At 49.4% G+C, this 11,373-nt stretch overlaps 4 protein-coding genes across 4 annotated transcripts; all 4 read right to left on the reverse strand.

Moving 5' to 3' along the window:
- Positions 1 to 4,788: 4,788 nt before the first annotated feature.
- LOC125374812 (proline-rich protein 36-like) lies at positions 4,789 to 6,249 on the reverse strand. The gene has a single exon (XM_048386471.1). The coding sequence runs from the start codon at positions 6,247 to 6,249 to the stop codon at positions 4,789 to 4,791; it is 1,461 nt and encodes a 486-aa protein (XP_048242428.1).
- A 28-nt stretch (positions 6,250 to 6,277) lies between these two features.
- Positions 6,278 to 7,138, reverse strand: LOC125374814 (keratin-associated protein 16-1-like). The gene has a single exon (XM_048386472.1). The coding sequence runs from the start codon at positions 7,136 to 7,138 to the stop codon at positions 6,278 to 6,280; it is 861 nt and encodes a 286-aa protein (XP_048242429.1).
- A 19-nt stretch (positions 7,139 to 7,157) lies between these two features.
- On the reverse strand, positions 7,158 to 8,270 carry LOC125374815 (keratinocyte proline-rich protein-like). The gene has a single exon (XM_048386473.1). It carries the CDS (start codon positions 8,268 to 8,270, stop codon positions 7,158 to 7,160), a length of 1,113 nt encoding a protein of 370 aa, XP_048242430.1.
- Positions 8,271 to 8,444: 174 nt separating this feature from the next.
- LOC125374816 (soluble scavenger receptor cysteine-rich domain-containing protein SSC5D-like) lies at positions 8,445 to 9,785 on the reverse strand. Its single transcript, XM_048386474.1, has one exon. It carries the CDS (start codon positions 9,783 to 9,785, stop codon positions 8,445 to 8,447), a length of 1,341 nt encoding a protein of 446 aa, XP_048242431.1.
- Between the last annotated feature and the right edge of the window lie 1,588 nt (positions 9,786 to 11,373).

Below are 11,373 nucleotides of genomic sequence, written 5' to 3' on the forward strand. Positions count from 1 at the left end.
CCCAAACCAGAAAAAAATGGTAAAATGCGTCAACACGAGTTTGTTAAATGGCGACTGTTTCTGTTGTTCTGTGAACTTATGCCGACGATGACGCACAACTGAAAAGTTGTAAATTATTTCTTCATTATTCAAGAACAGCATTGTAAATTCACTTAGAAACCTCGGTATTTCATATGCAAGTCACGAAAAACCCCATGGAAGAATAAAAGTACTTTTTGTTCAGTAACATCGAAAGCCAGTAAAAACAGTCAGCCAACTTGTTAGTGACAATGCGCTTGGTTTACAATGACTTTCGCTGTTAGAATAGTTGCTCACAGTTGCAGGAACATCAAACGGTATGCAGGTCGTCGAAAGCCAACATGCACGAATAGAGTGTTGGCTTAGGATCCCGATCGTTGCGAAGTTGGGATTCGACTCCACAATCAGAGTAATCTGGCTACTGTGTTAGTTGCAAGCTCCTCAGACCAGCTGGCAACTCAAAAGAAGAAATATCTCGTATTGAATGTCGCTTGGTATGGAAAGACATAGTCATTATAAGGTTGCTTCAGTTGCCACACAGTCCCCGCTTGTTCTGCTTCGTATAAGTGCTAGGTATATCCATACTAGTCCAGGGAATTACACCTTCATCTTCGGCTCAACGAAGTGTTTGTGTACTGGTCAATATACCGAGGGCAATATGGGTATAAACTGACTATATCTCACCCAGGGCGAATATTTCCTTTTTTTCGATAACCACACCCCTGCTGTCAAAAAGTAACTGACACGACCATAAAATATCCAAAGGATACGTCATTAACACGTAATCATTGTTATTAATAGGTTCCTACAACTGATGTCTTTTCTCATTACCAATTGGAAAACGGTAATGTTATTGTCTTGTCAGCGTGAAAGATGTGGTTTCGTACCTCAGGCGGAATACATTACACATTCTCTTGATTTCCATTACGTCAGGATTGAGACCACGGTTCAGCACAAATTGTCGCCGGGCATGTATTGCCGCGGTCCAGTACACATCTAAAAAAAATAAACTTGGTGATGACGACGTTGTTGATCATGACGATCATCACTACATGTATAGAAACATATAAGACCTGATTTTATCCCCCCGGACATATAACGACGGGGGGGGTCAGTTTGTCCGTCTGCCTGTCCGTCCGTCTGTCTCTGTCTCTGTCCGTCAGTTTGTCCGTCTGCCTGGCCGTCCGTCTGTCTCTGTCCGTCAGTTTGTCCGTCTGCCTGTCCGTCCGTCTGTCTCTGTCTCTGTCTCCTACTCACGCACACAACTGTTACGGTATTTTATGATTTAAACAGTATAGATTTCTACAATCGTATGTATAGTGCATGGGGATTTATAATGCCTCTATTCACTATCAAAATCCAAACCCTGACTTTGCGTCTTTGAAGTACCTGTTGTTGATGACTATACTGCAATAAACAACGTTTATTTAATGTTATTCCTTCTTATTGTTGCATATATCTCAGTAGTTTTGATTTGATAATTCAAAGTTCGACTTATTTGGAAATGAAAGGGAATAAACCATTTCTATATTGATGAGAAATCGCTGCTAAAAGCATCGCCAATGGTACAAGTGTTTATGGGAATGTGTAATGTGTGATTGCGCGAATGTGTGATTGGGACAATGCCAGTGACATAGGTTTGTCGTTTTGTGTTAAACCGCACGGCGCGTATGGAAAAAAAGTACCTAAAATTTGAGAGACATGCGTCGACAAACTTCATACGACGGTTGACTGATAAGTTCTAAGCCTCACATAGAAGGAACGGCGTAATAGTGAAAATCATTTGTTGTGGATATGACGTGATAGCATAGAGGTATATCCACACACAATTGAGTTAATTGAGCAAATTGTGTCGCTGTGACAAGTCATATGCATCTGTCAAGTAGCGCCCTTGTTTGAAATCTAGATGTCCAATAAGTCATTGCACATTATTATTGAAAACTACATATCCTAACGATGTTAGACATGTGACATTTATGTCAATGTCTACATTCATTGACATTTCGTTGTGAGTTTAATATACCGATAAAAAATCCGGATGAAATTGTCAGACCAGAGTGTGTTTGACGCCCAAACAAAATTGACAGTAGTGGTCGTGATTAGTTCATGCGCAAACTGTTTCAAAGATTATGTTACAAGACGAATGACAGTTTTGATTGTATATCCTGATGAAAACCCGGATATAGGTCTCAGTGTCAATGCTCTTTCATTGGTGATAAAAACAACTTCGGGGTAAGTGGAGACATTTTTCAAAGGACAAAAAGCGAAAGGTGGCAAAATAGTCCTAACAAATGCTCAAAATGACATCGCTGAATATCGGACAAAAGAAAAACAAATTCAAGTTGCCACCGCTCCATAACGGACAAAAGAAAAAACAAATTCAAGTTGGCTTTGAGCAACGTATCGGTTGTCGATGAAGTTGTCAAAATTGATGACCGTCATGTCGAATATTTGTTGCCCTCGATCATGAATATTTCAACTTCATCATAAATCACAAAGCAATCTGCTTGTGACAATCAACCTACGTCTCTTGCAACAGCAAGACAGTGGTTCAAAACCATTAAACTTCATCTTTGGAAGACTACAAGAGTAAAACAGATATGCGATGTCACCAAGAAAGATGTTAAATCTAAAGCATATGAAATACAGCCACGTTGAGGCAACAGCTGTCAGACCAAGTGACAAAGTGAGAACACGAGTATGAATCTTCTTTTCACAAACATCGAGTCTAAAGAATGTTGAAACTTTGTAGTGCAAAACATTCAACTTCAATGAACGATATCACTTAAAATGTAACTCCTATTTGCAATAATGATACAATAAATCAGGACTGTATTGCTTCCAATATATGCATGTTTTGTTTGTTGTTTAACGCGCACTCTGCAATATTCCAGCTATATGACGGCTTACGTGCATAACGTTTCACCGAACTTTTTCTCACCAATATTACATGTAGAGTTGTTCATTGTGAAGAATTAACCTTTATTACTAACTGGACCAGGTGGTCTTGACTTAATTAATTGCATACACAGACCGCGTGGGACATTGTTCATAAAACGAACTATTAGAAATCCATGTTCCTGGTATGCAGCATTATGATGATTGGTTGGTTGGTTTGTTTGTTTGTTGTTTAACGCCGCACTCAGCAATATTCTACCTATATGACGGCGGTCTGTAAATAATCGAATCTGGACCAGACAATCCAGTGATTGGTATCATGATGAAGACAATGTTGATGTTTTCATCTTGCTTCAGAATCTATTACATAATTCAAGTTTTGAATATAATCATTGAGAATATTCCACGAAAGAATTAGTGTTCCCCTTTGAGCTTTGCTTAAGGTAAAATATGTCAGAATCCCAGAACACGTGCCTGAGCCGATATTAACAAGGTCAACATTAAGGATGTGTGATAAATAATTTCTCAGGTTATTTGCAACAATGTACTGGTCAAAAGAAGTTAACTGTTTTAAGAAACGGTTTGTTTATCTTAATATATTTTCTGTTCATTACCGGATGGGGCAATCCATTGCCCATTATCATATCTCTGTCCTGTTCTTTACCCATTGGGACAACCAATTACCCGTTATCACATCCTTGTCCTGAGAGCTAAAATGAAGGTTGTTGTCACAATGTTGCAATTGGCAGATTGTCCCTTCAATGTGGGACTTGCTCCTATTCACAACCACCATTTTGACCAGTCCAGTACCCATTGCTGAGGCTGACCACAGTGTTAACAGCACACCACAGCCTTATAATTTCAATCTGAGACGTAAGCACGTGGAACTGATGTGATGGATGGCACTGACATTTATAAATTCTTCTGATGATAATCCTCAAATTTAACATAAGTGAAAACCACCTGATAATGAGACAGTTTGAGTGTCCTTGATGGTGACCGATAGTACACCTGTCCTGATGCAAGGACTTCAAACGAAGTGAGAACAATTCGGTGCATTTCAACATAATATTATTTATGTAGGTTAGTTGTACACAATGACACGCGATGGGAATAAATGTGACCTTGTTTTGTATGTGCACAACGTAGCTACCAGCTATTAGTCTGTGTACTGTACACCTTCTGTAAACAATTTTAATATGCGTGGCTACAATATCAAAAAGGCTGCTTAATCTTGGATCCAGTTTGACAGCTCAATTTCTCACTGTACAATAGACGTCATCCACGTCACAAGACGCGAGGTAAAACCACGAGCCCCTGCCCAGACGATAGGTTCACAGTGGCGCGAAATCACCGACCGTCTATCAGCCTACACAAAAACGGTAACGTAATTGAACGAAAAAAAAGGGTTTATTCATTGCTGACACTGCAGACAACATATCACAAAGCAAATATAACACGATCATTATTAATAATACACTCAACACATCAACAATTTGTAAATCTATAGTCAATTGACGAATGTTGAAAATACAATCCCCTATCTTAGTATGACATTCTATTTTCTGAAGAAATGTATAATTTGTACGACATAATACATTTATAAGTCTTTGAAAGGCATTTTCTCATAATAAGGACGTTGACATCCATAAAGTAATACATGTATAGTTTGTTTGTTTAAGATCGCACTCAACAATGCAGCTATATGACGGCGGTTTGTAACGAATCGAGTCTGGACTAGCCAACCAGTGATTGACACCAGGAGCATCGGTATACATGTACGGAAAATACTATTTCTGCAAACCAATCACATCGTCGTTATCGCAGCAAGGAATAAACAACAACTTTACAGCACATGGTATCCATAAACGCTTAACTCAAATGCAAATGCACACAGAAACAGTTGTCATTATTTTTGTCGGGATCATTCATAGACCCGAGCACTGAGGGGTTTGCATCGTGAGGAGCCATACATGGTCCCGGGCACTGAGGGGTTGCATCGTGAGGGGCCATACATGGTCCCGGGCACTGAGGGGGTTGCATGGTGAGGCGCCACACATGGTCCCGGGCAGCAAGTGGTTGCATCGTGAGGAGCCATAAATGGTCTCGGACATTGAGGGGTTGCATCGTGAGAGGCCATACATGGTCCCGGGCACTGAGGGGTTGCATCGTGAGGGGCCATACATGGTCCCGGGCACTGAGGGGGTTGCATCGTGAGGGGCCATACAAGGTCCCGGGCACTGAGGGGGTTGCATCGTGAGGGGCCATACATGGTCCCGGGCACTGAGGGGGTTGCATCGTGAGGAGCCATACATGGTCACGGGCACTGAGGGGGTTGCATCGTGAGGGGCCACACATGGTCCCGGGCAGCAAGGGGTTTGCATCGTGAGGGGCCATACATGGTCCCGGGCACTGAGGGGTTACATAGGGAGGGGCCACACATGGTCCCGGGCACTGAGGGGATTGCATCGTGAGGGGCCATACATGGTCCCGGACGCTGAGGGGTTGCATCATGAGGGGCCATACATGGTCCCGGGCACTGAGGGGTTGCATCATGAGGGGCCATACATGGTCCCGGGCACTGAGGGGTTGCATCGTGAGGAGCCATACATGGTCTCGGACATTGAGGGGTTGCATCGTGAGAGGCCATACATGGTGCCGGGCACTGAGGGGTTGCATCGTGAGGGGCCATACATGGTCCCGGGCATTGAGGGGGTTGCATCGTGAGGGGCCATACAAGGTCCCGGGCACTGAGGGGGTTGCATCGTGAGGAGCCATACATGGTCCCGGGCACTGAGGGGGTTGCATCGTGAGGGGCCATACATGGTCCCGGGCACTAAGGGGGTTGCATCGTGAGGGGCCACACATGGTCCCGGGCACTGAGGGGGTTGCATCGTGAGGGGCCACACATGGTTCCAGGCAGCAAAGGGGTTGCATCGTGAGGGGCCACACATGGTCCCGGGCACTGAGGGGATTGCATCGTGAAGGGGCAATCATGGTCCCGGGCACTGAGGGGGTTGCATCGTGAGGGGCCATACATGGTCCCGGGCACTGAGGGGTTGCATCGTGAGGGGCCAAACATGGTCCCGGGCACTGAGGGGTTGCATCGTGAGGAGCCATACATGGTCCCGGGCACTGACGGGGTTGCATCGTGAGAGGCCATTCAAGGTCCCGGGCACTGAGGGGGTTGCATCGTGAGGAGCCATACATGGTCCCGGGCACTGAGGGGTTGCATCGTGAGGAGCCATACATGGTCCCGGGCACTGAGGGGGTTGCATCGTGAGGGGCCACACATGGTCCCGGGCACTGAGGGGTTGCATCATGAGGGGCCATACATGGTCCCGGGCACTGAGGGGTTGCATCATGAGGAGCCACACATGGTCCCGGGCACTGAGGGGGTTGCATCGTGAGGAGCCATACATGGTCCCGGGCACTGAGGGGGTTGCATCGTGAGGGGCCATACATGGTCCCGGGCACTGAGGGGTTTGCATCGTGAGGGGCCACACATGGTTCCAGGCAGCAAAGGGGTTGCATCGTGAGGGGCCACACATGGTCCCGGGCACTGAGGGGATTGCATCGTGAAGGGGCAATCATGGTCCCGGGCACTGAGGGGGTTGCATCGTAAGGGGCCATACATGGTCCCGGGCACTGAGGGGTTGCATCGTGAGGGGCCATACATGGTCCCGGGCACTGAGGGGTTGCATCGTGAGGAGCCATACATGGTCCCGGGCACTGACGGGGTTGCATCGTGAGAGGCCATACAAGGTCCCGGGCACTGAGGGGGTTGCATCGTGAGGAGCCATACATGGTCCCGGGCACTGACGGGGTTGCATCGTGAGGAGCCATACATGGTTCCTGGGCACGGAGGGGGTTGCATCGTGAGGGGCCACACATGGTCCCGGGCACTGAGGGGGTTGCATCGTGAGGGGCCACACATGGTTCCTGGGCACGGAGGGGGTTGCATCGTGAGGGGCCACACATGGTCCCGGGCACTGAGGGGGTTGCATCGTGAGGGGCCACACATGGTTCCAGGCAGCAAAGGGGTTGCATCGTGAGGGGCCACACATGGTCCCGGGCACTGAGGGGATTGCATCGTGAAGGGGCAATCGTGGTCCCGGGCACTGAGGGGGTTGCATCGTGAAGGGCCATACATGGACACGGGCAGCAAAGGGGTTGCATCGTGAAGGGCCACACATGGTCCCGGGCACTGAGGGGGTTGCATCGTGAAGGGCCATACATGGTCACAGGCAGCAAAGGGGTTGCATCATGAGGGGCCATACATGGACCCGGGCAGCAAAGGGGTTGCATTGGGAGGGGCCATACATGGACCCGGGCAGCAAAGGGGTTGCATCGTGAGAGGCCACACATGGTCCCGGGCACTGAGGGGGTTGCATCGTGAAGGGCCATACATGGTCAAGGGCTCTGAGGGGTTGCATCGTGAGGGGCCATACATGGTCCCGGGCAGCAAAGGGGTTGCATCGTGAGGGGCCACACATGGTCCCGGGCACTGAGGGGGTTGCATCGTGAGGGGCCATGCATGGTCCTGGACGCTGAGGGGTTGCATCATGAGGGGCCATACATGGTCCCGGGCACTGAGGGGTTGCATCATGAGGGGCCATACATGGTCCCGGGCACTGAGGGGTTGCATCGTGAGGAGCCATACATGGTCCCGGGCACTGACGGGGTTGCATCGTGAGGGGCCATACATGGTCCCGGGCACTGACGGGGTTGCATCGTGAGGAGCCATACATGGTCCCGGGCACTGAGGGGGTTGCATCGTGAGGAGCCATACATGGTCCCGGGCACTGAGGGGGTTGCATCGTGAGGAGCCATACATGGTCCCGGGCACTGAGGGGGTTGCATCGTGAGGGGCCACACATGGTCCCGGGCACTGAGGGGGTTGCATCGTGAGGGGCCACACATGGTTCCAGGCAGCAAAGGGGTTGCATCGTGAGGGGCCACACATGGTCCCGGGCACTGAGGGGATTGCATCGTGAAGGGGCAATCATGGTCCCGGGCACTGAGGGGGTTGCATCGTAAGGGGCCATACATGGTCCCGGGCACTGACGGGGTTGCATCGTGAGAGGCCATACAAGGTCCCGGGCACTGAGGGGGTTGCATCGTGAGGAGCCATACAAGGTCCCGGGCACTGAGGGGGTTGCATCGTGAGGAGCCATACATGGTTCCTGGGCACTGAGGGGGTTGCATCGTGAGGAGCCATACATGGTCCCGGGCACGGAGGGGGTTGCATCGTGAGGGGCCACACATGGTCCCGGGCACTGAGGGGGTTGCATCGTGAGGGGCCACACATGGTTCCAGGCAGCAAAGGGGTTGCATCGTGAGGGGCCACACATGGTCCCGGGCACTGAGGGGATTGCATCGTGAAGGGGCAATCATGGTCCCGGGCACTGAGGGGGTTGCATCGTGAAGGGCCATACATGGACACGGGCAGCAAAGGGGTTGCATCGTGAAGGGCCACACATGGTCCCGGGCACTGAGGGGGTTGCATCGTGAAGGGCCATACATGGTCACAGGCAGCAAAGGGGTTGCATCATGAGGGGCCATACATGGACCCGGGCAGCAAAGGGGTTGCATTGGGAGGGGCCATACATGGACCCGGGCAGCAAAGGGGTTGCATCGTGAAAGGCCACACATGGTCCCGGGCACTGAGGGGGTTGCATCGTGAAGGGCCATACATGGTCAAGGGCACTGAGGGGTTGCATCGTGAGGGGCCATACATGGTCCCGGGCAGCAAAGGGGTTGCATCGTGAGGGGCCACACATGGTCCCGGGCACTGAGGGGGTTGCATCGTGAGGGGCCATGCATGGTCCCGGGCACTGAGGGGGTTGCATCGTGAGGAGCCATACATGGTCCCGGGCACTGAGGGGGTTGCATCGTGAGGGGCCACACATGGTCCCGGGCACTGAGGGGGTTGCATCGTGAGGGGCCACACATGGTTCCAGGCAGCAAAGGGGTTGCATCGTGAGGGGCCACACATGGTCCCGGGCACTGAGGGGATTGCATCGTGAAGGGGCAATCATGGTCCCGGGCACTGAGGGGGTTGCATCGTGAAGGGCCATACATGGACACGGGCAGCAAAGGTGTTGCATCGTGAGGGGCCACACATGGTCCCGGGCACTGAGGGGGTTGCATCGTGAAGGGCCATACATGGTCACAGGCAGCAAAGGGGTTGCATCATGAGGGGCCATACATGGACCCGGGCAGCAAAGGGGTTGCATCGTGAGGGGCCACACATGGTCCCGGGCACTGAGGGGGTTGCATCGTGAAGGGCCATACATGGTCAAGGGCACTGAGGGGTTGCATCGTGAGGGGCCATACATGGTCCCGGGCAGCAAAGGGGTTGCATCGTGAGGGGCCACACATCGTCCCGGGCACTGAGGGGGTTGCATCGTGAGGGGCCATGCATGGTCCCGGGCATTGAGGGGGTTGCATCGTGAGGAGCCATGCATGTTCCCGGGCACTGAGGGGGTTGCATCGTGAGGGGCCATGCATGGTCCCGGGCACTGAGGGGGTTGCATCGTGAGGGGCCATACATGGTCCCGGGCACTGAGGGGGTTGCATCGTGAGGAGCCATGCATGGTCCCGGGCACTGAGGGGGTTGCATCGTGAGGGGCCATACATGGTCCCGGGCACTGAGGGGGTTGCATCGTTAGGGGCCACACATGGTCCCGGGCACTGACGGGGTTGCATCGTGAGGGGTCATACACGGTCCCGGGCACTGAGGGGGTTGCATCGTGAGGGGCCATACACGGTCCCGGGCACTGAGGGGGTTGCATCGTGAGGGGCCATACATGGTCCCGGGCACTGAGGGGGATGCATCGTGAGGGGCCACACATGGTTCCAGGCATGTTTGCACTACAAAAGGGTAAATACGCAAATTGACGAATATTTACATCATTTGGCTAAGCCTTCTTGTGTTTTATATTGTTTCTTTGCATATATGTTTAAGGTCCACTTTGAGATGTGATGAACTATGATGCAGACAAATCCTTACCCCTAACATAAAATGTCAATTCGACATCTATCATTAAAGAAAAACATTATTTCAACCAGAAGTTACACAAAAGCTGTACGTTGAGAATGCAACATGTGGTTTCTTTACGTTGAAGACGGTGGAGGCGATTTCAGTCCAAATATCTTAATAGCATCGAACTCCACCCACTTTCCAGCGACGGATGTACAGTCTGTTGTAAACCTGACACTGTTGGAAGGGGACGTCAGTGTCTGGAACATAGGAATGACCTGATGCCCTGGGCAAATACACAATACTGTTACATCTTAACTATCATCAGGGAAATATGTCCAAACGTTTATAAAATTGTTTCATTCAGCAGTACAATGTGAAAACGAAGGCATGCAGATTCATAAACTATTCTTGCAAATATATATGATTTCCATTACATTTCCTTCATGATAATCAGAGTCACCCATCACACACTTATTGTACTTGAATCATATACCGCTATAAGGAATTGTCACGGGAAGCGTGTTTCGAATCATATAATATGCTAAAAATGATGGCAGAAATTTAAAAAAAATGGAAAAATGTTTGCGATACTGAATTACCAGTACAGGCAGTATGTATTCTCAGCCTGTGGATGTGCTAAATGTAACTGGAGACTGATTTCCTTCTTCAAATGTTTGTTTCGGACAGCAGTCGTGGCTCTCAACATTGAAGTATACTCCAGGATGCATTGTTTGTCATTAGTTTAATGATGAGGCACAGGTGGTCAGATATAGCGACATACAACTGTAGATAATTAACTCCCTGAGGAAAACTTACTTATAAACGCGTGTATTTGGTCGTTTGTATTAATGATCAGAATGAGACGAATACTAATGATTATGTAATTGACATTTCTTAATTCCTAATATATAAACTGTGAAAATGCCTATATTTTGAAGTTAATCGGTAGTGTGTTATGTGGCAGAGGAGATTGTTTCCAGTTTTGTCTGAATATTTTCTGTGGCAGCAAATGGCTGTAGTGGTATATCTGCACGGGAGTGTGATTTAGAGTTACCTTCCTCATTTCATGTTTGTTTGTTGTTTAACGCCGTACTCAGCAATATTTCAGCTATATGACGGCGGTCCGTACATAATCAAGTCTGGACCAGGTAATCCAGTGATTGACATCATGAGCATCGATCCACGCAATTGGGATACGATAACATGCATCAACCACGTCAGCGAGCCTTACCACCAGATCCCGTTTGTCGCCTCTGACGACAAGCAAAGTCGCCCTTTAGGGCAAGCATTGGTTGCTGAAGACCTATTCTACCCCGGATCTTCATGGGTCCTGAGTTGATGTAAACAACCATAGCAACATTGATGTTTCGACAGGTTTCGGGATCTGACAATTTCTAGAAGTCTGACTTCAAAATTATGGCGATTTGAGGCTTTCTACGACCTGACTTGCGTCTTATTTACTAGCCAAG

The sequence above is a fragment of the Haliotis rufescens genome, unplaced genomic scaffold (genome assembly GCF_023055435.1).
Source record: "Haliotis rufescens isolate VD_foot unplaced genomic scaffold, xgHalRufe1.0.p SCAF_6, whole genome shotgun sequence".
Taxonomy (NCBI): domain Eukaryota; kingdom Metazoa; phylum Mollusca; class Gastropoda; order Lepetellida; family Haliotidae; genus Haliotis; species Haliotis rufescens.

Bases quoted from the DNA above. Each gene is read 5' to 3' on its own strand.
- LOC125374814 (XM_048386472.1), bottom strand. From the start codon at position 7,138: ATGCAACCCCCTCAGTGCCCGGGACCATGTGTGGCCCTTCACGATGCA.
- LOC125374816 (XM_048386474.1), bottom strand. From the start codon at position 9,785: ATGCCTGGAACCATGTGTGGCCCCTCACGATGCATCCCCCTCAGTGCC.
- LOC125374812 (XM_048386471.1), bottom strand. From the start codon at position 6,249: ATGGCCCCTCATGATGCAACCCCTCAGTGCCCGGGACCATGTGTGGCC.
- LOC125374815 (XM_048386473.1), bottom strand. From the start codon at position 8,270: ATGTGTGGCCCCTCACGATGCAACCCCTTTGCTGCCTGGAACCATGTG.